Below are 26580 nucleotides of genomic sequence, written 5' to 3'. Positions count from 1 at the left end.
GCCCAGGTGGGTTTCGGATAAGTCGGAACGTATCCACAGCTGGTTGCCTAGTAGATCTGATAGTTTGTCTTGGAAGAATTTTTTTTCTTTTCTCAGTCTAATTCTGGGAATCGGCGATCTGGCAAAGACTCGCAAGTTTCAACAACACTCTTGCAGCCGGCCAAAATGACCCCCGGCGAATGCAACGCATCTGAAATCGATCCCAGGCTGGAGTCCGAGAAAATGAACGAACAACATGAAAAGCAAGAACTGGGGAATTCAGACAGGAGTGACAGACAATCCTTGTCTGCAATCTCCAAGTCAACAAGCTCAAGCAGTTCAAATGACTATGGCTCTGAGCTGCATACTCTGCGTTCGCGGCCCACAGAACCCGACCTGGAACGTCGTCGGACGAGGATGTCTGATGCCCTGAGTAGGATTGAGACCCAGCGATACCAGCATGCTTTGACGGTTGGCGAAAGTGTACAATCCCGGGCCTCTAGAGCTTCCCTACCTCCTTTTGGGGGCGGAAAGCCTTACCCACCACCCCTGCCGGCTCGAGAGGAGTATGTCGTGGAATTCGACGGGACAGACGACCCGTTATATCCCCAGAATTGGTCGTTAGGGCGGAAGTAAGTGAATCATTGCAGCATCAAGGTCATACTTCTAACTGCTCGTAGAGTCACCATCAGCGCCATCCTGGCATTCACCAGTATTTGCTCCACATTTGATTCCGCCATCTTCAGCGCTTCAACCAGCAATGTTTCCAAAGCTTTCGGGGTCGGAATCGAAGTCTCAAGTCTTTCAAGTACGCTTTACATCATCGGTTACGCATCCGGTCCCTTGATCTGGGCCCCATTATCGGAACTCAGAGGTCGTCGCATCCCTATCATGATCGGCATGCTGGGGTTCGGTATTTTCAACACAGGTGTCGCAGTCGCAAAAGACCTGCAGACCCTTATGCTGTGTCGATTCTTCTCAGGCATTTTCGGTAGTTGTCCGCTGGCCGTTGTGGCAGCTGTCTTCTCCGACATCTACGACAACCGCACGCGTGGCACCGCCATCGCCATGTTTTCGGGCACGGTGTTTCTCGGTCCTCTTCTAGCGCCCTTTATTGGAGGATTTATTAATATGTCGTATTTGGGTTGGCGCTGGACTGCTTACCTGCCTGCTATCATGGGTTACTTTGCTTTTGCATTAAACGTTCTATTCCTAAAAGAGTCATACCCACCAGTGGTCTTGGTCGACAAAGCGTCAGAGCTACGCCGTCGCACGAAGAACTGGGGTATACACGCAAAGCAAGAGGAGATTGAAGTCGACTTGCGGGAATTGCTGGTCAACAATTTCTCAAGACCGCTGCGGCTACTGCTTACTGAGCCCTTGATCCTCGCAGTGACAGTGTACCTGAGTTTCATCTACGGACTACTCTATTGCTTCTTGACAGCATATACCCTCGTCTTCCAGGGGGTCTACGGCATGACCCCTGGTGTCGGGGGACTGCCGTTATTCGGCATGGTCGTGGGATTGCTCATTGCGGCCGTGTGTATCATCATATTAAGCGGTCCGTATAATCGGAAGCTGGACGCTAACGGGGGCGTTCCTATCCCCGAATGGCGTCTGCCCCCTGTTATCGTCGGCGGGGTTCTCTTTGCTGCCGGGCTGTTCTGGTTTGGATGGACCGGGTTCACGAACAAGGTCCCTTGGATTGTTCCCACGCTCAGTGGACTGTTCACGGGATTCGGACTGCTGATTATTTTCATTCAACTGTTCAACTATCTAATCGACACTTATCTTATGTTGTAAGTTACCGCCCCGCCTGATCACCATCTGGCTGATATCTAATTTAATGCGATACAGCGCTGCATCTGCCATCGCAGCAAATACGTTTTGCCGTTCGCTGGTCGCGTCCAGCTTCCCGCTGTTTTCGCGGCAGATGTTCAACGGCATGGGTATTCAGTGGGCTTCCACCTTGCTGGGCTGTGTCGCCGCTGTCCTGGTTCCTATTCCGGTAGCGTTCTATCTTTTTGGCAAGAAGTTGCGAGCCAGGAGCAAGTTTGCGCCCTTTGATGAGAGGATCCATGAGATGGCGCAGGTTGAGGATGACGTTATCGAGGATGTCAATCAGCGGACATGAGGACTTTCCATGCACTCTAATACATACATATTAAGCATGTAATATATATGAGAACAGTAATTTATTATGCGACCATGCGCTTTTAAACGTGGATCTCGCGAGATATGCCCGCCCTGGATGCTACCTGTTACCGGTCTCATTGAATACATCTACAATACCAAGAAAAAGGCACTCTAACGTTATTCATAATTCCAATTACTGTGCTGATTTTGCTTATACATCAATTTCCTGGCCAGTAGCGGTATTCGCCGCCGTCGTCTCAAATGGAACCGTGGCTCATAGTCGGAGGTTGACATGATAATATGAACAAAAATATTGAGAACCATAGCACGACGAACAGTAGCAAAGCTAATTTCAATTTCCCATACGAAAGATGATTCAGGCAATCTCCAAGGAACCTATAATGTATGTTCCCCGCGCTCCACGTTGACATCAGGCGGAGTGATCAACCACTATCACAGTCTGTTCATGATATGAACACGTCTGTCGGGATCCAAATGTCAGTAGAGAAGATGGTGGAATGGCATAAAATCCGTCACCATTTAGAGTGTCTCTTAGCTCTGCATGGCGGGTAATGAGCTTAAAAGCATTGTGAGAACTACATACGTGTGTGCCCTTCAACCCAGAGGCAACCCGATGGCTTGGTGTCTGGCTTGATTCTGGGCTGAATCTCAAGGCCGACTATCAGACCTGTATGCGCAAGGCACGGGCCGCAGAAAACAGGGTACAACGCCTATGGCAGAGTCATGGACTTGCCCCAGGATTAGCTCGCCAGGTTCAACAGCAGCGGTACAATCAGTAGCACTATAGGGAGCAGAGCTCTGGTGGCAGGGCCAGAAGGACCAGCTAGCCAGTATACAGCTGATGATAAATCGACAGGCCCGTGCCATTACCAGTTCGTGAAGCAGGCCTAACACCAGGAGAGCCCCTATTGGAGGCCCGACAATTGAGATATACGCGACTGCTCAGCTTACCGGAGAACCACCCGGCTAAGAAGATCCTCCCAGTGAGCTTCCGAGAAGGGGATGAGCATGCCCAGTCCGGGGAGAGACCCCAAGTAACCGACAATGGGCTGACAGCAGCAACCGGGGCCCGTAGTCCTTGGGACAACATCAAGCTCGACAACTCTTCGAGAGCACGGTGCAGACAACCAGTAGCCAGTTCCCAGGCAGAATAGAGCTACTACCAGGTCCAGAAGCCCTAGCAGCTGCACAAACTCTCTCTCCTGGACTAGCAATCTGGTCAGACGGATCAAGACTAGAGAATGGCAGGTGCGGAGCAGGACTTGCATGGCAAAAACCAGGAGCCTGGAAGACCCGGGAGTTCCCATTGGGCAAGGGACATGAGGTCTTTGATGCAGAGCTTCTTGGAGTTGTTTGAGCACTTCAGTTAGCAGAGAAAGTGGGAGATCAAAGACCAGTCACTATCCTGCTGGACTCCCAAGCTGCCATTACGAGGCTACGACACACCCAGCCAGGGCCAGATCAAGCATTAGTGATTCAGGCACATGTTATAGCCAAGAAACTACATGCCCAAGGTTGTCAACCCCTATCCAATGGGTTCCGGGACACGCAGGAGTAGAAGGAAATGAGAGAGCTGACCAGGCGGCAAAGCAGGCAGCCAATAAGCCTCCAGGAAGAGGCCCAAGAGAGATCTCTCTGGCCTTTGCCTGTAGAGCCCGAACAGAAGCCATTACAACACAAAGGCAAAGACGGCTCACTAAGGAGCTTGGAAAGCGATCCCAACAAGGTCAACGAACATACAGGCCACAGAGGAACTGGCGGCTCGACCTGGCAGCTGCAATGGCTCCCAAGCACCTAGCAAGCCGGTATTTTCAACTGAAGTCAGGACATGCAGCTATAGGAACATACCTACATCGGATCCAGGTCCGGGAGGATGCAACTCACACCCATCTTGCTCCAAAACACAAGGAGAGCACTGTGCTCAAAAGCCCTGCGCATACAGGCGGTCTGGAGCGAGGAAAAGGATCAGAAAGATGATAGAATGGGGCTAACGCCTCAGGAACCTATGGGGACAAGCGACTGTAGAATAGCCACTGACCTCGAGTCCACGAATCATGGTCTATCATAGCTCTACGGCTCGGTATGGACAATAAACTTGATTAAATAATAATAATAATAATAACTACCTTTCGCGAACGGCTCTCTGGTATCAAATCACGCACTGAAACCCGCGCAAATGGCCATCCAAAGTAGCCTCAATTAATCGAATTATCAGGAGTAATCAGCAAACTACCGACTTGGGCATGCAAGTAGAAAAAGCCTTACAATAGGCTTATCGATCTCACGCAGCCTTGATTGCTGCTTCTGTACGCTCTTCCAACCTCAATCCAAAATCCTTGTTGACACGACTAAAGAGGCCTATATTAAGCATTAGATTTACACTGGATGGATCTCTTCGAAGACGTTAGTGGGATACTTACTATAGACAGCCTTGCGCAACTCCGGGTACTTAACACCCTTCATGCTGCCGACGAGATTGTCAATAAGCCTATCCTGGTGACCAGGCTCGCGGCCAATAACCTCCCACAATGCTGCGGGCTGGACAAAGTCTTCGTCAGTGATTTCGCTAGTATAGGCTGAGACCTCACCCGCCCACTTTTCATGCTCGGTGTGTAGGGCCAGTGCTGCAGGGTGAGTTCCCTTCACTTCTTGGTAGAACTTGGTGGGCTTGATGGAGGAGCCAACGTAGTTGGGGTCTCCGCCGTAGTTGTCGTCAAATCGCATCTTTCCGTCTCTCTGGAAAGGACAGTAAACCTGGACCTTGGCTGCGTTGGTGGGGAGTTGCTGGTAGTTCACGCCGAGTCGGTAACGGGCCGCGTCGGGGTATGCGAAGAGACGTGCTTGGAGCACTTGGTCCGAGTTAGCCTTGGGGATCTTAGGGAACAGAATTGGTCCAGTTTACCTGGATCAGCAGACGCGGCGAATCCCGGAATCATAGTGGATGGCGAGAATGCGGCTTGCTCAATGTCTGCGAAGTAGTTTCGCGGCTTTTCTAGTTCAGCGACTGCAACTGAGGATTGGAAAGCGGTTACAGTGACTTACATTGCGGTTCATAGTAAGACGACCGATCTGCAGCAGAGGGAAATCCTTATGCGACCAAACCTTGGTCATATCAAAGAGGTTCACCTTGTACTTCTCGGCCTCCTCAGGGCTCATCAGCTGGACATAGACATTCCAGACAGGATAGTCGCCCCGCTCGATGGCCTCAAACATGTCCTGGATCATGTAGTCAGGGTTCTCTCCGGCGATCCTGGTAGCTTCTTCGCGGCTCCAGTTCTGTATCCCTTGCTGGGTTTTGACGTGGATTTTGGCGTATTTGAATGAGCCATCCTAGATATAGCTCCAATTAGAGAAAGGTCTAACATCTGATAATATCATCGCCTACCGGTTTAGTGAACTTGTATGTATGTCCACTGTACGAATTCATGTAGCGGACCGATTTGGGAGTGCCGCGGTCACTGAATAGAACCAGAAGTTGATGGATGCCTTCGGGGTTGCCGACGTGAAAACTACATGGATCAGTCTGATTCAACGATTGGAGCTCGAGAATGAGACATACTCCCAGAACTGTGATACTGATTAGATTTGCTCTTTACCGGTTACAAGCAGGAGAGGACTTACCATGTTTGCGTCAGGAAGGTGAGTCTGGGGGTGTCGCTTGTGGGATCGGTTCATCGACGGGAACTTGATCGGGTCGCGAATGAAAAAGACAGGCTGACGTAGTAACAGTAAGAATAGACCATTCACAACATTACATAGACAGCTTCCGAGCATACCGTGTTGTTAAAAACCCAGTCGAGGTTTCCCTCGTCCGTGTAGAGCTTCATTGCCCATCCGTGCACGTCGCGAGAAGTATCGGCAGATCCCGACTCGGGTCCGACCGTTGACACGCGCTGAAGCACCGGAGTCTTCTTTCCGACCTTGTTGAGGAAGCTGGCGCAGGTGAAGTCGGAGCAGTCGCGGGTGGCTTCGAACTCGCCGTAGGATCTACAAGAATGTCAAGCGATGAATTCACGGGAAGGCTTCACAAAGGCTTACCCAACAGCTTTGGCATGAACGACTCTATTCAAGGTTTCAACGTCAGTATACTTGAAATCTTAAAAGTAACCGATCAATTGGACAAGAATCTAACCGCTCCGGGATTCTTTCGCGAGAGAAATGAGCTAAAGTCTCAATGAGCTGGGTATCCTGAAGCAATCCTAGGCTGCCGCCCTGTCTGCCCCGCATCAGCACAGCGGTGCTGTTGTTTGCGAAGGGGCATCCTGTAACTAGTCAGAATCAAGCACAAATCCAAATTAAAGGGGTCTCGTACCTTCGGCCAAAGTGTAGTATCTGTCGTCGCCCATGCTGAATGACAATTGGGGTGATGGTAATAGGTCAGATATGGTGGGTTTAGCTCGCCCGAGGGGTCTAATTTATATGGTCTTAAGCCGTGGAAAAGCTCACGTCGCAGATGCTTTTGCATTGCGCCTTAGTATTACGCTTACATTCATTAGAGCTCTGTCGTCGACAGCCAGGAAGGGTCCACCGCCAATGACCCCTCATTCACATTCCTCTGTACATTCATCCCGTTCGCACGAGCTAACGCAAGAATGCCATGGTGGTGTAATGGTCCAGGGCTAAAGTCACTTGCGGGCGGCGAGAGGAGGTATGACAGCATCCATGATGAAAGCCCTCCACTCCCAATGCAAGAATCTGATTGGCCAATTACGATTACTAAATCCGGCCAGTGCAGCAAAAGCGGGAACCTGGACCCAGTCCTCTGGACAGCTTAGAACCTTGCTGGAGCTTAAAATTCTCGCATGACATTGAGTATCACAGTCCACGCTTCACAATTCTCGGGGCCCGAAGCTGCCTAAAATAAGACAATGCAGAGGATATTAATTGAAGAACTTGCAAGGCAGTATTTCTGGACTGGTCATAATGGTCCTCATGCAAGTGGATCCTGCAATTGAGATGGATTCCTTGCACAACCTACGCTCTTCAGCTTAAAGTTAGGCACATCCAAAGTATGGCCACCGGTCTTAGCGCCAGTTGTAGTTCGGTTGGAGCCGCATACTTACAAGGTTGAGCCATTGAGCTCTAGAATAACGCCTTGACCAGCTTTCTCTGGTAGCCATATTCCGGACCCGGGGCTTGCAATCTATTCTCGGCAGGTCCCAATGGAAACGGCCACAGATAAGACAAAGTTCAATCAAATCCATTCAATGACTAGACTGCAAACATGGATGCAGCAGATGTCCTGACGAGTAGCCAGGTGGATCCATTTGTGGGACTTTCGTTCGCTCTCCATCGAGTCTCTGCTCAAATGCTCCTTCCTGTAGGTGAACTTTGAAGAGGAGACAGGATACTGCGTACTTCTGAACAGCCAACCACATGATGCGGAGCTTTGCGAATCTGGTCAGGGCTTTGTAGATTGATCCGACTTACGACCGTCTCAGATGCGGAAGGCATCCTTGGACGTTGCATGTGCGATGCCCCTCAGTATCCATTGGTTGGGCTGACCCCGCGTCTCAGCTGGATTCCTTCGAAATGATCGTAACTCGTCCCAAGGATTATGGATTTGGGATATTCTTTCGGTCCCAGCCGGCCAGCGAGATACTACCAGTTCAAATAGTCAAATGGAGGCGGTCTGGGACGTCTTGACGTGCGTGACACAAGTGAGGGTATGAGATAGTGCCAGATGTCGGACTCACAATCTGTGCAACTCATAGACATGCACCCCAATGTGAAAGTACAACAGAATCAATGCGGAGATGTTAGGCGGGTCCAGATTCCAAGATCCGTGGAGCTGCTGCTTTCTTGCTTGCATCCGAGTCAATGACGTCCACTGAGGGGTAGGAAATAGGAAAATGGGATGCGTATCTCCTATACTGCATGGAGCCTGGTCTCTTCCAGAATGCCCAACACCTCAGTTATAAAAGGCTTATAGAAGTCTACACTTTTGTGGATTGATCAAGCCTTCCTGCCTCTCTCGAGAACATTCAATCATTTTCACAATCTTTTGAATTGACCTCCGTTCATCATGTCTGTCAAGGACAATGCTAGATTCGACTTCATTGTCGTCGGTGGTGGCACTGCTGGCAACGTCGTTGCTGGCCGCCTGGCCGAGAACCCCAACGCTAAGATCCTAGTCGTTGAGGCTGGTGTTGCCAACTCCAAAGACATTGAAAAGATCAGAACCCCTTCGGAAGCTATGGAGCTCCGTGACAGCGAGTACGATTGGGCCTACAAGACCACCATGGTCAAGAGAGATGACTACGAGCGTATTGAGAAGCCCAACACCCGTGGTAAGGCACTTGGTGGCAGTTCGTCCCTGAACTACTTTACCTGGGTCCCTGGATCCAAAGGTACCTTTGATATGTGGGAAGAGTACGGTGGAAAGGAGTGGACTTGGGACCCACTCGTTTTTTACCTGCGGAAGAGTGCGACCTACCACGACGATGAGAAGGCATATTCACCAGACCTGAAGAAGATCGGCCAGAACGGCCCCATCCCCATTTCCCACTCGGAACTTATTCCCGAAATGCAGCCCTTCCGTGACCTCCTTACCAAGGCCTGGAAGTCCACCGGTCAGCCAATCAACGAGAATATCTTCGACGGTCAAATGGTTGGCCTGACCCACAGTGTCAACTCAATCTACAAGGGTCGCCGATCCGGCAGTTTCCTCTGTGTCACAGACAAGCCAAACATCACTATCCTGCCCCAGGTGCACTCGAAGAAGCTTATCATTGACAATGCTGATAAGACCTGCAAGGGTGTGACTGTCATCACTGCTTCTGGCCAGGAACTCAATCTCTTTGCCAACCGCGAAGTCATCGTTTCCCAGGGTGTCTTCGAGTCCCCTAAGCTGCTGATGCTTAGTGGTATCGGGCCTGCTGCAGAGCTCAAGAAGCACGGCATCCCCATAATCGTTGACAACCTCCACGTTGGTCAGCACCTCCTCGACCACCCTGGTGTTCCATTCGTCCTCCGCGTCAAGGACGGCTTCGGTATGGACGACTACGTCCTCCGCAAGGGCACCCCCCAGAACAGCCAGGCCATCAAGGCCTATCAAAACAACTATGGCGGTCCTCTGGGCTCCGGCTTCCTCGAGATGGTTGGTTTCCCTCGTATCGACAAGTACCTCGAAAAGGATCCCCAGTACCGCCAGGCCAAGGCCTCGAACGGCGGCAAGGACCCCTTCTGCCCTTATGGCCAACCTCACTTCGAGCTTGACTTCGTCTGTCTCTTCGGAAGCGCCTTCCAGTGGCACTACCCCACACCAAGCAAGGGCAACTACATCACTGTCATGGTCGACCTTGTACGCCCCGTCTCCGAGCCCGGTGAGGTTACCCTCAACAGCGCCGACCCACTGCAGCAGCCCAACATTAACCTGAACTACTTCAACAACGACCTCGACATCATCGCCATCCGCGAGGGTATCAGATACGCCTACGATGTGTTGAAGAACGGCGAGGGCTTCAAGGATATCATTGAGGGCGAGTACCCATGGGAGATGCCTCTTCATGACGACAAGTTCATGAAGAGGACTGTCCTGGACCGCTCCCAGACCTCCTTCCACCCTTGCGGTACTGCTCGTCTTTCTAAGAACATCCAGCAGGGTGTTGTCGACCCTGGCCTCAAGGTCCACGGCGTAAAGAACCTCCGTGTGATTGATGCATCCGTCATCCCTGTGATTCCCGATTGTCGGATCCAGAACTCCGTGTACATGGTTGGCGAGAAGGGCGCCGATGCTATCAAGCGTGACCACAGTGATTTTTATTAAGGTAGTCAGATGAAATGGGCTTTTGGTTTGGGGTCTGATGGTATTTGGATTTGACTCGTGGAATTATTTGCAATCAATTAGCCTGATCTATGGTGTTATTTGCGCTTGCTCTCGATTGGAGATGATTCAGTGTTGGAATTGAGGCTTCAAGTTGTAAGGTATGACGACTGGTATGGTAGCAAATTGCTCGATGGTTCTTGCGTGGGTATGGACGGAAGGGGTGGTGACTGACCAGAGAGCGGTAACTGGGCGGAATAAAAGGAGAGACAAAAAAGAATTTATTGATGTACATATTGCTATAATTTTCAATAGCGCTAGGTTCTATAATTAGCAGGGTGTGTAGCTAAAACTTTGAAAGTTGCTGGGGAAGGCCTTACAATTTGATATCGAGACCTGTTAGTTCTGCCTTCCAATATAACCCTGTCCACTGCGACGGTCTTAACAAAGAATGTGACATTAGCAGACTCTGGTGGATTGCTAGCATGAGGAAGAAGGGAATAAAGGGAGATCTGCCTGGTGCGAGCTTTCGACTGTGTGTCGCGGGGCTGGAGCCTTATATCAAAGACAAAGAGATCAAACGCGTCCAACATGACTAGGAAGCCGTGACAATTAACGCCCCACTTTAGTCTCCCAGTTCACCTTACTTCACTTTCTGAAAAAATACACTACTTCTGTCCACCTTTTCATCATGACATGTTCTGCCGCTGAAAAGCGTCAGATCTTCCTCGCATGCAAGGCAATCTTCACAGGCCCCAATGCCTTGCTTCGAAAGCCGAAGACCGTACAGAAACACATCACAAAGCACCAAGCCGCACTCAATACCTCAATTCCCAACTTTGAGGTCAACAAGGTCACAAATATTGTTCAAGCCCTCCTGAAAAAGCAAGTCTTCCAATTAGACATTAAGGCTAAGATGGAATTTCCCGATCTATCTAGTCCCTCACCTTGCAATAACGTCAATGTCTTTGAAACTAAGGCAGACCGTTCAGCAGCACTTATACTTGAAGGAATTACATTTTCTCACGCAAAAGACAGTGTGAGGACGCAGGTTCCTCCAGTGCCACTGTCTGCTAAGCTACAAGCCCATGATAAAGCGCAGGTTCAGGCTGAGGGAAACACCAATTCATATAAGCAAATAAGCATCTAAGATGAGCCTCCATTACTCACATTCAGACAGCACCTGGATCTGCATTAGAACCGAGATTCCACTAGCTGGAAGATCAAGTTCGGCCAAAATATCACTAGAACCATCAGAACAGTGAACTCCTTCATCAGACTATATGTGGTTCTTACCTCTCCAGCTGCAAACAAGTCCAGTAGGCAAACTCACAAAGGTCTTTCCTAGGACCATCATTCATGTTTTCATATCGTCTCCTACAGCCTGGTTATCCACGAATGAATAATCAATGCATAATGATGTATAAGTCCGCATCGTGCAGCAATTCCGCATTGCGGAGGCCGCACGGTTCTAACACGATCCCCAGCAGATACACACATACACACACCGTGCGGGGTTCCATGCTCCATCTCTGCGGTGATGCCTCCTCCACTGCTCCAGCCAGCCACCTCATATTGGAAGCACTCTATAACACCATGAACTGATCATCAGTTCTGTAAAATCTCCATTTCTGCACTCAAACACGTACCCTTGATGTTGGGCATTTGGCGGGATTCGAGCTATCTTGCACATATTCGTCTACTATGAGTCATTTTTCTTCCCCCTTCTCACTAACTCTCGCATCACCAGTATTGTGATATTCCTGCATATCTCATACATATTGCATCTTCATCTGCACGCTGACACATTCTCCCAAGTGAAGTCACTCAACCAGCCACGCTGGTAAATGTCATTGAACAGTTCCAGTCCCATACCTAGATAATTGCCAATGTGTAGATTCAATGCACTCTTCCTTCTGGAACTTACCATCTAAAATTAGGCCTTTGTGGCTGGCGGAACGGGCCGAGATTCAGAAGCGCATACTCTGTATAGTAACCAATGCTACAGTATGCGCAATTTTTCACTGCCTCTGATGTACAAATGCAGAAAGCGCTTGCAATGTTCCTTTGAATTTCTCATAATAGCTAAAGACAAGCGGAACTTAAATTGTGCAGTCTTCATCTCTGAGCTACTGAACTAGCTGTAAAACAATATGGTAGTGGCTAGCTGAATTACTCCACAAGTCTACTACAATTGTGAGCAAAGTGGAGTCCAAACCCCGCAGTCTTCATATCTGCGATTTCCTGAACCAACCCAAAAAAAAAAAAAAAAAAAAAAGAGGTACGATACAGTAGTTGCTAGCTGGATAATCCACTTTACCTATAGCCCCATTATTCGCTGGTGGGAGGAAAGGATGTGACCTGACTGCAGCTCGCTTCCATCATGATGGTATAGATCGACGCTTCGGCATGGATGTGTTGACTTGAAATCACAACGTGACGGACTGAGTAAGCTGTCTTAAAGGGACGAAGGGAGTGGAGTGCAGCTACTTTGCCCAGAAACCACTCTTGATGACTTCCATTCAGCTTTCGGGCGGGGATATCCAAAAAAAAAACAAACAAAAAACAAAAACCCACAGCTTTACTCTGCGGTACCTGAAGTAATTCCCAATATTCTCGACCATGAAGTGAAAAGGAGAGTACTTAGATAGCATGAGTGTAGTGCGGGACTTACGGGTACTTAGTATCTAGAAACTAACGAATGGTGTCCAGTTATAACATGGCGTCCACCTTGCTGAAGATTATCATGATATCCCAAACCAAATTACTACTTCTGCTTCTGGGTGAACATGCCTTTCTGAATAGCATGCCGGTGGTCGGTGGATCACCTGGCGCTGAAATCAAAGAGCTGAATGCGGGAATAAGTCCAATTCAGGTAGCCACCTACAACTCCACCGAGCTAGGAAGGGTAGTAGCATGACCACTTGTTGTAATATCAATTCGTGCAGTAGTATATGACGCGTTCATATGACATTATTCAGCCCCAACCTGCAGGCCTTGTATCATACAGATGGGGTTTTCATGTATGCTGCTGCTCTGGCCATTTTCTCGGGAGTCCTAATTTATGGGAATCTCTGCTCATCTGGCTTTTGCAAAAGCATGTCCTTGATAATGTCGTAAACTGTAAGTGATTAAGGGCAGCTTCCAAGGTATCAGAAAGGGACACTTTCCTGATGCCCCTCTCTGATAGAACTTAATTCACCCTTTTACATTTATGTAAAGGCTCAACAAATAGATATTCAACATTAAAACGTAATCAGCAGGTATATGGCTGCGCTGAGTTGCAACTGCATGCATTATGCATCTCTCTCTTTTTACTGGCTCCACTGATAGAGACTGAGGTGGAGTACCAAATGCAGGAGGGCAAAAAACAAGCCCTTGTGATATTCTAATGAGTTATAAAAGCTGTGTGTTCAGCATATATAAACCTGTCTTCCTTCCTCCAGATGCAGAGCAGAACAGACTTAACAATCTGATTGAAAATTTTAATCCACGTATACATCCAAGGTAAGCTACATATACTGAGAGACCTTGGTGATTATAAAATGTTAAGAGGCATGCAGCTCTTATTCCGAGTGCCGTTTACAACAATGTCGACGAACCCGACGAATGTTATCCGCTTGGGTGACTCGAGCCAACTTCGAGAAGCCTTCACTTTAGAAGGCCTGCTAACCATCGTTGGCGACAAGTGGCGAGACGATGATGATACTGCAGCCAACACATGGATTGAACTCCGGACAGCCAAAAACGCATGCCCGCTTCACATCAGACTCAGCCCTACCAGAAATCAAGTGGCTTTTAACTGTGCGGTTTCTGTGGACAACACCCCGGGTAAGACCTCTTGGATCAGGGAGGAGGCTGTGACAATCGAAAAACTCAAAACGCGTGAAAACCCTCGAATCATCGTCTATGATCACGGTCGAAAGCACGGCTACCAAATCCTTTTCAATTACCAGACTGTTGCCTGGTACAAGCCCGATGAGAAGGTCCCTGATGAGAAGGTGACGCAGGTGTGGTATGGTCGCAATGAATATAACCCCCCTGCTTTTGGTGAACAAATTACTGTTTCCACGGCAAGGGACTTGGGCCGGTTCAAGTGAATTCAATGTGAATGCCGGTCTCCTTCCCATAGGAAAGACCTGATTGGCCCAAATGCGAGCCGGGGCATATTGTTTGCAACGATATTGATGCCCTGCTCCAATATATCATGTGTTCTTGCAAGATCTGCCCATTTCTGTTGATGACCACATTCCTTTGCCGTCTTGATTTTCAATTGTTCTGGAAGTTGTTGTTGGCATATGCATGCCCCCCAACTGCCTCTTTTCTGTATCTGGCAAGTCTTTCGTTAAATGTTATTCAGACATATACGATTATTCAGAATTTGAACCACTATTTTATGGGCTAAGCCCGTAGCGCTAATGACTAGCTATCACACAAAAGATTTCGTTGAAGAACAGGAGAACGGATGTCTGATCGGACAGCTTTATATACAAATGTACGCCGTGCGGGGTAGGTAGCCTGGTAACCCCTCCGATCATCTCTCCAAATAACATATCGTTTATTCTACAGGCGCAGCCTGTGACACACTAGTCTTACTGCTGGTTTACTCTCTTTATTTTCCCGGGTATGGACATTATTCAAGAGAATTTGATGTATTCCAGAGGTACCACGGTTTCTTATTTAGTATCCTGTGTGACAGGCTAGGCCCGAAGGGCACCTCGAATCATAAATGATTCTCGATTGAAGCTCATTCACAGAAGCTCTGTCGGAATCACGGCTTAGTCAGGGTCGAATAACGCAACCCACAAGCGGGTCGCGCACCTTGGTTATTGCATACTAAATGGTCCTTTTCCTAACCTTGATATATCAACAATAACAGTTCTAGGGGACATGGGACTGCTAGAGAAATAATTCTTGAGTAGTATACTTGCATACATTAAGCTGGTATTAAGCTGGTATATCTTCTAAGTATGTATTTCTTCAGGTATCATAGATTACAGCTATATTTATCTGTATTTCTCTATTTATCGGTATTGTTGAGCTATTGGGTCATAATAAAGGGTATATGTCTTGAGTATTTACTTTCATAATATATAATAGCTTCACTACAACCACCGCCATGAGGAAGCAGATGATCTCATCAGGATAGCTGAAGTCCATGGCTTAGAACTGCTTACACCGCCAGGCACTATTACATATGAGAAACATACAGGCAGAGGGAGTCACCAAACTACAATTGACCTGACATGGGCCACTGCTGAGGTAACAGATCTCCTGGTGCGCTGTCAAGACCGACGGGACTGGATGCATGCAGCAGACCACATACCGATTCTCACAGAATTAGACATACCTGTGCAGAAGTCTCCAGAGAAGCTAAAGATGCAGTGGCGAGAAGCTGACTGGGACACCTTCCTAAAGACACTGGCCGCAGACCTCCAGCCTATATGCCCCCTAACCACCACCAAGGAGATAGATGCCACAGTTGACCACTTGATTAAAACCATCCAGCAAACTGCGGAGACCACTGTCCCTACAGCCAGGATCACTCCCTACTCCCGCCCAGGATACCCCCCGGAATTAAAGAGACTACGCAACAATGTCAACCGCACACGACGCTGGGCTGCCTCTGGCCAGGAGGAAGATATCAAGGCATTCCGTCAGGCCAAGCACACACTAGGCCGAGAAACTGCTAAACTGAGCCGGAACAATCACCGTGCCCGTGTGGAGGACGCAACTGAATCAATAGAAGGATTTTGGAAACTGGCCCGTTGGGCACGCCGTCGCGGAGGCGTTCAACCAACCTATACGCCAACTCTTCACGCAGGGAATCAAACATATGAAACTCCAGAAAGGAAAGCACAGGCACTGCGGGAGACTCTATTTCCCCCGCCTCCTGAAGCGGATCTCTCCGACATCCCTGGTTATGAATACCCCGAACCACTACCGATGCCTGCCATCACAGAGAAGGAGGTCTGTCAGGCAATCCAACGGGCTGCGCCAAACAAGGCTCCTGGTCCTGATGGTATACCGAATCTGACCCTACATCGCGCTCTAGCCATTCCAGTCTTCCTAGGCCATCTCACTAACCTGTTCAATGCTTGCCTGAAGTTGGGCTACTGCCCAGAGCACTTCCGAAAGTCAACTACAGTGGTATTGCGGAAGCCTGGGAAACCTGACTATACAGACCCAAAGGCGTACAGGCCCATCGCACTGCTCAACACAGTTGGGAAAGCATTAGAAGCAGTTATTGCAACTCGCATAAGCTATATGGTCGAAGCGTACAGTCTCCTACCACACACCCACATTGGTGGCCGTAAAGGACGATCATGTGAACATGCTATTCATCTCCTGCTGGAACAGGTCCATGCATCCTGGCGTTCTGGCGCATTGGTAGCCACACTGCTTACCCTGGATGTTAGTGGTGCATTTGACAACGCTGCACATAAACGCCTGATTCATAACCTCCGAAAACGAAGGGTTCCAATCAGTGCTGTTAACTGGATAGCAAGCTTCCTCCGCCACCGCATCACAGATATTTTACTAATAGAAGGTGCGACGGGCCAGTTTACCACGGACACAGGCATACCTCAAGGCTCACCTCTCTCTCCAATTCTCTACCTGTTCTACAATGCTGATCTGATCGACCAAATACACGAGGCTTACCCTGGAAGAGCTCTGATCACTGGCTACATTGACGACATATGCATACTTGTCTGGAGCCGGGCTGCTACGACTAACTGTCGACGCCTTGAGCAAATACACAAAATAGCAGAACAGTGGGAAACCCAGCATGCCTCCAAGTTTGCCCCAGCAAAATATGGTCTGATACATCTGTGGCGGAAGGTCCGAGGCGTTCCTAGACCCTTGAGCTCAACCAATGTGTCACAACCTGGCTTCTCTCGTATCGTACCTAGGGTTCTAGTTAGTTGTATTTCGAGACTGGACACTTACCCTAAGTGTCTCCCAAGTGATCGTATGCTCAATGCCCCTCCGGGTCCGGTTCGGTATGTCGTATGCGTTGATGGGTATGTCGCCCCCTCCAGGCTCCGTAAGATATTCAACAAGTAGAAACAGTAAAGGTAACGAATAGAGAAACAAGGCCAACCGAGTACGTATACTGGGTTGCTGGTTAAGTGCGGACGAGTCAGAAACTAGAAGGTAACCAATGCTTGATTAACTAGATTGATCGCGAAGAACTAAGCTAAGTACATGAATGAGCGTCCTTATATATCCTTTGGTCTGTATACCGATTCATGTGCCACGGTGTATACCTTATACCATATACCATATACCATATACCATCCTGTATACCGCGCCGTATACCATATACCATATCACGTGACCTGTTCGGATATCAACTTGATCCCTGTTGCTTCCTGCATATCCATCATCAACCATCATCCAATAGTTCTTTCTTAACTCCCCGCGTCATCACGTGAGTCTAACACGACAAGGTCTGTAACACAATGCTTCAGTCAAAGTGCAAGGGGTAGAGGTTAAGCCAGTGCCTACCCTTCGCTACCTCGGTGTCCAGCTAGACCAGCATCTCACCGGCATGAAACAAGTTGAACACGCCCAAGTCAAAGCAACTGAAATGATAGCAGCGCTTTGCTCCATAGCAGGATCAACCTGGGGAATTACCCTATCCCATCTCCGCCAAATGTACACAGCAGTCTTATGGCCGCAGATTACATTTGCCTGTTCCACATGGTTTGTACGGGCTGGATGGGGCTTCAAGGCGGCAGAAAATGCTGCTAGGAAAGCCATGGAATCTATCCAGCACAGGGCCCTCTATAGGATTGCCGGCGCATTTAGAACGACCTCTCGAGCTGCTTTAGAGATATGTCTCAACATACCTCCTCCGATGATTGCATTGGAGCGTGCGGCTAAAGAATCATATCTCCGGATAGCCACCTCTCCCCTTATGACCACCCTCATTGAGATACGCCGCTCTGGCCAACGACCAGCACCAAGGAATGCACAGGAGCGACGCATGCGATGGTTTACCAACCCAGACCAAGACCCCCTGACATCTCCACTAGAACAATGGGGTCGGCGAACTGCAATCTCTCAGGACAGACTGGAGGTTATACACCCACATGTGACCTCACCATGGTGGTCAGGTCTGGAATCCCACATAGCAGAAACCCGCGAAGATGCCTTAGCAGCTCACCAAACCGCCTTACATAGCGGCGCTGACATCATTGCATACACAGATGGTAGCATGACAGAACAGGGAGTTGGAGCAGCAGTGGTTTCACCTCTAGGGCGCCAGGCAGTTCATATTGGCTCCCCAGCTACTCATACTGTATATGCAGCGGAATTGCGAGGCATAGAAATGGCTCTCACCCAAATAGGCAACACATTCAGACCGACATCACAACGTTCCCATCGGGCCCATACCGCAATCATCTTTACAGACAATCAGGCGGCAATTCAAGCGTGTTCAGCTCCAGGAAGGTCTTCAGGCCAATATATCCTGAGCGAAATTACACGCACTGCATCTCAACTACAGGAATGTGGCTGGGATATACAGCTCTATTGGCTCCCGGGTCATGAAGGCATCTATGGCAATGAGTGTGCTGATGCTCTCGCAAAAGAAGCTGCTAATTCCCCGGCACCCAGTGGTGCGGAAGAGTTTACCCTCATGGCTAGCACTCGAAGAACCCTCCGCATAGAAGCAGCAAATGCATGGAAGACTGAATGGGCCGCTTCCCCCCACGGGAACTCCCTCCGTCGTCTATGGAAAGAGCCCTCAAAAGCACCAATGCAACTATACCAAGGCCTACGGAGAGCCGCCACATCAGTCCTCATTCAAATGCAGACTGGGAAGATTGCGCTGGCCAGCTATCTTGGTACCTTTAACGCTATGGAATCGACTGAATGCCCTTGCGGACGTGGCCCCCAAGATACACGCCATGTTCTCCTCCACTGCACAAACCAGGCAGGGCCCCGAATGCGCCATCTTACACAGGGGTCAAGGCGGGAATTGGATTACCGGGCCTACCTAACACGGCCAGACCTGGTACCGAAGGCAGTGCGCTTTATGCTTGACACAGGCCTCCTAAGCCAGTTTCAGACTCTACCAACCACATACCGAGTCACAACAACGGACACGAAGCAACTGGCAGCATAGTGCAGCTGAGGTTAAAACGCTTGCAGAAGTAGGGAAGGAAACGAGATAGTATCCAACAGGCCCATGGACCTTCGTGGCCATGGGAACAGCAGCACGAAAACCAGCAGCACGGGATATACAACAAGCGGAATGAGATATCAGGATATGTGTATAAAGGCGACGATGTACATAGAGACTACCATTACGGCGGCTTACCCGGCTGCCCCGCAGGACCTGCCGCCACTCGGCCTATAGGGCTGACAGATGCGTGTATGAATAATAATAATAATAATAATAATAATGAGCTGGTCGGGGGAGCTGCCCCACGTCGATCAAGTGATAGTATCCATTGTACAAGCGATTCCTCTCTTCATTTCGAGTCATTTTATGACTATTTGCGCGTGTCTCGTCCCGATATGTCTTTCCGCGTAGCCAGTCTTGGAGAGTAGAGCGCGGCACATTATAAACACGTGCTGCTTCGCGAATATTGGACATTTCGTTATTTCTTAAAGGGAGATATTGCAAGGAGGATCCTCCCTCCTGGTTAAATGGATTTTTTGATTTGATATGCGATTTTGGTGGCATGGTAGTGGTTTGAAGTGCTTCAATCATATCACGAATCGTGAAATCGAAGATGTGGCCGACTCGCTTACCGACTACGTTAGCTAGCGGTAGCAATTGCCTCTCGGAAGGACCGCTACTTTGATGATCACTACGCGAAATTGAAAACCGGATTTGCCACTACCCAGATCTCCCAGACGCAGAAAAAGTGGCTGGCTGAAGGTGGGATGTGTGGAAGGATCAATCAACAAGTCATTACGTCAACGTGCATCTCATTTCTTTCCCTTTCACCTGGAATTCTGGATTGATTTCACAATCATGCGTAAAACTGAGTATGGCAGGCTAAAGGTGTAGAATACAGGGAATATGGGAATATCTATAAATGTATAAATGGCCCGTACATGACCGACCATAAACAGTTACCTGCTGATGAAGATAAGCAATTTTGATCATGCAATTGCTGAAAACCCTGTTCCTCTCAGTCATCTCAGTATGGGCCGTGTCTCGCCCAGCTCTCACAGCATCAGTATCTAGCAATCTCCAACACGTTCTCGATGATGATACAACCTGTCTGTCACCCAATATAGTCACTGGTGTCTACGATAACCCGCCAAAAATTATTGTTCACAACGCTTGCAAAGGGGATATTTGGACGTGGACTCATTACGACGCACAAAGACACATGTACAAGGAATCCGACGATGTCTTCAAATGTTTATCCAACGGAAATTCTGCGACGGAGGTGAAATGGGTGGCAGAAAGAGAGTGGATACTAGCCATTTATGGTAACGCGGCGATTATTGTGAACTATAGCGACAAACAGCTTGTATTCGCCGTCTGCTTGAACGACAACTCGCATAGCCTCGAGCTGGTACCGGATGACAAACTTGCCCTTGCCACTACATCCCATACCCTTCAAGGAAGTATCAAGATCTTTGATTGTGCACAAAACAACTCTTTGCCAATACAAGAGCTTCACCTGCTACCGGCCTGCCACGCGCTTGTCTGGGATGAGCACGACCAGACCCTGTGGGCGGTAGGAAATGACAAACCGCCAAGTGGCAATTATGGAAAGTCATACGGCATTTTGAATGGTTATCAATATGACAAGCGAAAAGGTCAATTCCGACAGGCTGTGCTTGATACGCATCGGGTTACTGAAGCTGCCCTTCTCCTAGAAGAGTGGACCGACGCTGACTATGCCGGCTGGTGGGATGGGCCTCACGATGTTATCCCAATTCCCAACGAGCGCAAGCTCCTAATCACCACAGACCGAGACATCCATATTTTTGACATTACCAATGGGTCCTTCGAGCACGGAGATGCAGTGATGCAAAAGTACCTGCCTGGCTTTCAGCCCGTCGACCATCGCACTGGAAGAAATGGCGTTCTGCTCCCTCGTTCGGACTTGAAAGCAGTGAGCATCAATTCGAACAGGGATGTGATCTACGTCCAATCGGATTGGAGATCTTGGAGTTCCAGTCATGTCAATTTGCTTGTCGATGGCGCCAAGAAACCCGATATCAATTTCAGCGGGATAATATATCGGTCACGCTGGATGGACGAGGTGTCCGGGTGGCCAGCTGCTTGAGAGTATTATTGTTATTTAATCAAGTTTATTGTCCATATCGAGCCCTAGAGCTATGACAGACCATGATTCATGGACTCGAGGCCAGCAGCTATTCTACAGTCTCTTGTCCCCATAGGTTCCTGAAGCGCTAGCCCCATTCTATCATCTTTCTGATCCTTTTCCTCGCCCCAGACCGCCTGTATGCGCAGGGCTTTTGAGCACCGTGCTCTCCTTGTGTTTTGGAGCAAGATGGGTGTGGCCTAGGCTGACTCTCAGCCTTGGGCCACCCTCCCTGCTACCCCTCTCCTGTTCTAACTGCCTCCTCCAATGCTTCTAGTCCCCATTCGTCATCTCTTCGGGCCCTTTCCGCCGTCTGCTGTAGGTGCGCCCGGGGTAGAGCTATGCTGGTGCTGGCTAGGAATTGTAGCAATGCCCTCGTAGCTTTGGGCTCTCCTAGGAGTCGTCCTTGTGCATATTCTTCTGCAGTGGTGGGTCTCATGACTCCGTCATTCTCTAGGTCCTTGTAGAGCCTGTTTCGTTGGTGTCGCCATTCCCGACATTCAAAGAGGAGATGGTGTGTTGTCTCCCTTGATATACTGCATCCTTCACAGTTGCATCCTCCCGGACCTGGATCCGATGTAGGTATGTTCCTATAGCTGCATGTCCTGACTTCAGTTGAAAATAACGGCTCGCTAGGTGCTTGGGAGCTATTGCAGCTGCCGGGTTGAGCCGCCAGTTCCTCTGTGGCCTGTATGTACATTGACCTTGTTGGGATCGCTGTCCAAGTTCCTTGTTGAGCCATCTCTGCCTTTGTGCTATAATGGCTTCTGTTCGGACTCTACAGGTGAAGGCCAGAGAGATCTCTCTTGGGCCTCTTCCTGGTGGCTTACCGGCTGCCTGTTTTGCTGCCTGGTCAGCTCTCTCATTCCCTTCTATCCCTGCATGCCCCGGCACCCATTAGAATGATTGGATAGTGGGTTGACGATCTCAGGCATGTAGTTTCTTGGCTATAGCATGTGCTTGGACCGCTAATGCTTGACCTGGCCCTGGCTGGGTGTATCGCAGCCTCGCGATGGCGGCTTGGGAGTCCAGCAGGATAGTGATTGGTTTTTGATCTCCCACTTTCTCTGCTAACTGGAGTGCTCGAACAACTCCAAGAAGCTCTGCATCAAAGACCTCATGTCCCTTGCCCAATGGGAACTCCCGGGTCTTCCAGGCTCCTGGTTTTTGCCATGCAAGTCCTGCTCCGCACCTGCCATTCTCTAGTCTTGATCCGTCTGACCAGATTGCTAGTCCAGGAGAGAGAGTTTGTGCAGCTGCTAGGGCCTCTGGACCTGGTAGTAGCTCTATTCTGCCTGGGAACTGGCTACTGGTTGTCTGCACCGTGCTCTCGAAGAGTTGTCGAGCTTGATGTTGTCCCAGGGACCACGGGCCCCGGTTGCTGCTGTCAGCCCATTGTCGGTTACTTGGGGTCTCTCCCCGGGCTGGGTGTGTTGATCCCCTTCTCGGAAGCTCACTGGGAGGATCTTCTTAGCCGGGTGGTTCTCCGGTAAGCTGAGCAGTCGCGTAGTATATCTCAATTGTCGGGCCTCCAATAGGGGCTCTCCTGGTGTTAGGCCTGCTTCACGAACTGATGGCCCTACCGGAGTGGATTTCAGTATGCCAGTAATGGCACGGGCCTGTCGATTTATCATCAGCTGTATACTGGCTAGCTGGTCCTTCTGGCCCTGCCACTGCGGGGGACATTAGAAGAGCGAGCAGCTGCTGCGATCGTGCTCAGCCTCTGTGACGAGCTGATTATTCTTGGTTTCTTACAGTGGTCGGCAGTGCCGGTTCTTCATGCTGACCAGGGAGGGGCTCTGTCCTTGTAGCCTTGCATAAATATTCCAGGTTATCATTGGGTAAACCTTGGTTGAGGCTAGGAGATCAATACAATAGGAGCTTCTATCCTTCACTAGGATGTTGAAAGGACCCGCCTAGACATGAGATACCCGTCAGAGAAAACTGGCCTGAAAATGGGTCCGTATCATCGTTACTGTCACGCTTCTGGATGCCTGAATATTACAGTGCACACTGTTCGAGACATCCGTTATAGCTCACAGTATTGCACCAACAGTGGAACTCGGCATGACTGAGACGGATTGAACAACTTGCCAATTATGTTATGCCTAAGCTACTAATGATCCCACTTGTCTGTATTTAGATTGCCTGGGGTGGATAAGTCCGACTGCTATTTCCGTCCTTAGGTGTCACTACAGAGTACTTTAGTTATATGTGACAATCAATTTGTGGCTGGGTTATAAACCTAAATGATACTTTTACACATGAAGATATATATAGGGCTTACTCTGGTCACCTGTTTTTATCTTATTGTAAATATGTGGGAAAGAGTAGTTGATTGGGTGGTCGGTCGTGCTGTCCGACCAGCTACCTAATTTGGCCAAACGAGGGCGGTAAAGAAGGCACGTGATCATCAGGTGCTAACACCCCCCCTCGCCCGAGGTGGCCAGACAAAAGGAACGACCTATATACACATAGAGAAACACATACAAAACAAAGTACCTGGGTTTTGCCCTCAACATCAGGTAAGAGAGCACAGGCCGTCCAAATCAACAATAAACCAGACGTAGTAGAAATAGCTAATTGGCCCAGAAAGAAAGCAAACACGGTGGAAAGTAAAGCCGAAAGAAGCAGTACATAAAGGCGTGGATTGCCATAGACCATCGAGTCAAGTCTCTCCTTCATCCACTTCCACCACTTTCCTATCATCAACTTCATCCGTCGGACATCCCTTTGAATCATCATCATCCATACGGATGAGCATCAAGAAGTGCTTGAACTTATCCTTGCTCAATGGTTTCGTCAAACCATCAGCAGCCATATCAGTCGATGGCACGCCTTTCACAGTAATCAGGCCCATCGCCCTACTATCACGAATGTGATGGAATCGAGTGTCGATATGCTTAGAGCGCTTGGTTCCTTCATTGCTCGTCAAAGCCATAGCGCCCTGGTTATCCATATGGAGAAGGATGGGGGGCAATTCAAGAACTGAAAGACGAAGTTCACCAAACACACGACGCAGCCATATAGCCTCCTTAGTGGCCTCTGAAGCGGCCATATATTCAGCCTCATTAGAGCTTGTTGCAATGCAGGTCTGTTTGCGTACGAACCACATGATTGGTCCATTGACTGAGAGAAAAACTGACGCTCCAATAGATTTCCTCGCCATGTTATAACTCGCCCAATCGGAATCAGAGAAGCCGTAGGGGAGATGAAATCCCTTCGTGGGGTCTGGTCGTTTGCAGTAGAAAAGACCTCGACGGGGCGTGCCGGCCAAGTATCGAAGGACATGCATGAGCGAATTCCAACATTTTCTTGTTGGTTTGGCGCTATATTGTGCCAATATTGTCGTGGCGAAAGCGATATCCAATCGGGTCTTGGTAGTAAGCCATTGCAAACTACCTACACCACGCTGATATTCGCGTATATCGATAGAGGGATCCGGCTTGTCATCAATAATCAGACCAGGATCCAGTGGCGTCACTTTTGGATGAGCATTCGTTAAACGAAAGGAATCAACCAGTTCCTTGATATATTCGGCTTGATGAAGGTGAATTCCGCCTCTGGATATTTCCACATTCATACCAAGGAAGTACTTGACATCATCAAGTATTTTGAGTTCATACTCGCTGTTCAGGGTGTCAATTACCCATTGAGCATCTTCAGGGCGCTCAGCGACTATCATGAAGTCGTCAACATGAGAAGTCAAATACACATTCCTCCTCTCACGATGAATGAAGAGGCCGTGGTCATATTGGGAGCGGTCAAAGCCGACATGCTTCAAATAGGCAGACAGAGTGTCATACCATATCCTCGCTGCAGGGGTAAGCCCATAAAGAGAGTGTTTGAGCTTGCAAACTAGCTTAGTCCCCTCCTCGAATTTCGTTGGCTGTCGCATATAGATAGTGTCTTTTAGCTTCCCGTTTAGGAAAGCAACTGCCACATCTACACGCCTTATGGTCCATCCTTTCCAAGCGGCAACGGCAAAAAGCAAACGAATAGTATGTGGGTTGACTACTGGCGCGTATACACAGTAGTCATACTCAAACTGATTCTTGTCAATCAGGTTACCTTTTATCACCCATCGGGCTTTGTAAAAACGGTCATCCGATGGATCAATACCATCCTTGGTGTCGTATACCCATCGTCCAGGGTAAATTTTAGTACCCGGTGGCACATCATCTTCGCGCACTAGCTCCCAGACATTTTTCTCTTTGAGCTTGGCAAATTCGCGTTCCATCGCCCGGTACCACCTATCTCTATCAGTTCGCTTTATAGCAGCGGTCAAAGAAGACGGCTTAGTAGGCGTTGGGGCAGGCAGGGTGACTGCTGCAAAGCCATCTGCTGGTCGAAATATGTGTTCACCATCATCATCGTCATCATCACCAGGCTTATTGATACCCTGTTTTTCCCGGTTGAGTTGTTTGCTGACGGTGAATGGTTGGATAAACTCATCGTTCTGAAGCGAAATTGGGACTTCATCTCGTCGGATTCCACCCACACGAAAGACTTTATTACCCGCTATATCAAGGGCCCAGGCTACTGAAAAGGAGCCATCGTAGCCTAGAAACAGGCCTTTTGCCCCCGGGAGTCCATTTTATCTGTGGGGGCTTGAGAACCATGTTTATGGTACCAAATTGGGGTGCCAAAAGCCATCATCTCACCAATGTCTATTGGCTTGTTGAGCCAAGCTTCCATTGGGAGTTTATATTTGCTTGGTTTGACTCCAGGACTGCCTGCATGGGTGCCGGGGCCAAAATCGTGAAAGATGTTTACAGAAGTCGGTAAGTGGTTGGCCTTGAATACAGTATCCATCAAACATCGCAACCAGTATCGTCGTTCCAATCCAGAAGCATATAAAGCAGCACGAGTATGCTCTAAAATTGTTCGAATACCCCGTTCGCTCACACCATCTTGCCATGGTGTGTATGAGGTGGTTGGCTCTGGATGAATGCTTGCTTGTTCATATCGAGCTCGATTGGAAAAGAACTCATTATCTGCACGTACAAACGCGGGAGGTAAGCCTTGGGCTTTAAGCCAATCTATATGGCTGAAAAGAATGTCAACTAATCCTTTTCTATCACGCAGAGGAATCACCCAACGTCTACGTGTAGCATCGTCTGTGATCAACATGACATACTTATATATGCCATCACCCAGAGGCACTCCTATGTCATCGTCCTGGCCTAGTGTTCTACCACCGCCGAATAGATCAACATGTAGTCGCTGTCCGGGGCGTACAGCTCTAGGAGGCTCTCCAGTGAGCTTGTTCCGGGTCATTTTGCCTGCCATGCAATAGTGACAGGGAGTAAGCTCACGCGTCCCATCAATTGTTATCTTGCCTTTCTGATGAAGCCAAACTAAAGCCTGTTG

The 26580-nt window shown here is 49.1% G+C and overlaps 7 protein-coding genes across 7 annotated transcripts; 6 read left to right on the top strand and 1 right to left on the bottom strand.

The window, feature by feature from the left end:
- Positions 1–165: 165 nt before the first annotated feature.
- On the top strand, positions 166–2113 carry ACHE_60057A (MFS transporter; the record flags this gene model as incomplete). Its single annotated transcript, XM_043281190.1, has 3 exons — positions 166–611; positions 660–1778; positions 1837–2113. 3 exons carry the CDS (start codon positions 166–168, stop codon positions 2111–2113), a joined length of 1842 nt encoding a protein of 613 aa, XP_043138693.1.
- Positions 2114–4417: 2304 nt separating this feature from the next.
- ACHE_60056S (catalase) lies at positions 4418–6482 on the bottom strand (the record flags this gene model as incomplete). Its single annotated transcript, XM_043281189.1, has 11 exons — positions 4418–4494; positions 4557–4985; positions 5039–5123; positions 5179–5466; positions 5522–5645; positions 5696–5703; positions 5758–5850; positions 5913–6123; positions 6175–6198; positions 6269–6398; positions 6449–6482. 11 exons carry the CDS (start codon positions 6480–6482, stop codon positions 4418–4420), a joined length of 1503 nt encoding a protein of 500 aa, XP_043138692.1.
- Positions 6483–8161: 1679 nt separating this feature from the next.
- On the top strand, positions 8162–9904 carry ACHE_60055A (GMC family oxidoreductase; the record flags this gene model as incomplete). Its single annotated transcript, XM_043281188.1, has 1 exon — positions 8162–9904. One exon carries the CDS (start codon positions 8162–8164, stop codon positions 9902–9904), a length of 1743 nt encoding a protein of 580 aa, XP_043138691.1.
- Positions 9905–13491: 3587 nt separating this feature from the next.
- ACHE_60054A (uncharacterized protein) lies at positions 13492–14001 on the top strand (the record flags this gene model as incomplete). The annotated part of the gene is made up of 1 exon (XM_043281185.1): positions 13492–14001. The coding sequence occupies one exon, from the start codon at positions 13492–13494 to the stop codon at positions 13999–14001; it is 510 nt and encodes a 169-aa protein (XP_043138690.1).
- A 3665-nt stretch (positions 14002–17666) lies between these two features.
- ACHE_60053A (ribonuclease H family protein) lies at positions 17667–19037 on the top strand (the record flags this gene model as incomplete). The annotated part of the gene is made up of 1 exon (XM_043281184.1): positions 17667–19037. One exon carries the CDS (start codon positions 17667–17669, stop codon positions 19035–19037), a length of 1371 nt encoding a protein of 456 aa, XP_043138689.1.
- Positions 19038–20028: 991 nt separating this feature from the next.
- On the top strand, positions 20029–21168 carry ACHE_60052A (uncharacterized protein; the record flags this gene model as incomplete). The annotated part of the gene is made up of 1 exon (XM_043281183.1): positions 20029–21168. One exon carries the CDS (start codon positions 20029–20031, stop codon positions 21166–21168), a length of 1140 nt encoding a protein of 379 aa, XP_043138688.1.
- Positions 21169–24751: 3583 nt separating this feature from the next.
- Positions 24752–25069, top strand: ACHE_60051A (uncharacterized protein; the record flags this gene model as incomplete). The annotated part of the gene is made up of 1 exon (XM_043281182.1): positions 24752–25069. The coding sequence occupies one exon, from the start codon at positions 24752–24754 to the stop codon at positions 25067–25069; it is 318 nt and encodes a 105-aa protein (XP_043138687.1).
- Between the last annotated feature and the right edge of the window lie 1511 nt (positions 25070–26580).

The sequence above is a fragment of the Aspergillus chevalieri genome, chromosome 6, assembly GCF_016861735.1.
Source record: "Aspergillus chevalieri M1 DNA, chromosome 6, nearly complete sequence".
Taxonomy (NCBI): Eukaryota; Fungi; Ascomycota; class Eurotiomycetes; order Eurotiales; family Aspergillaceae; genus Aspergillus; species Aspergillus chevalieri.
Note: the sequence above shows the minus strand (reverse complement) of the source record. Positions and strands in the feature narration are given on the sequence as shown.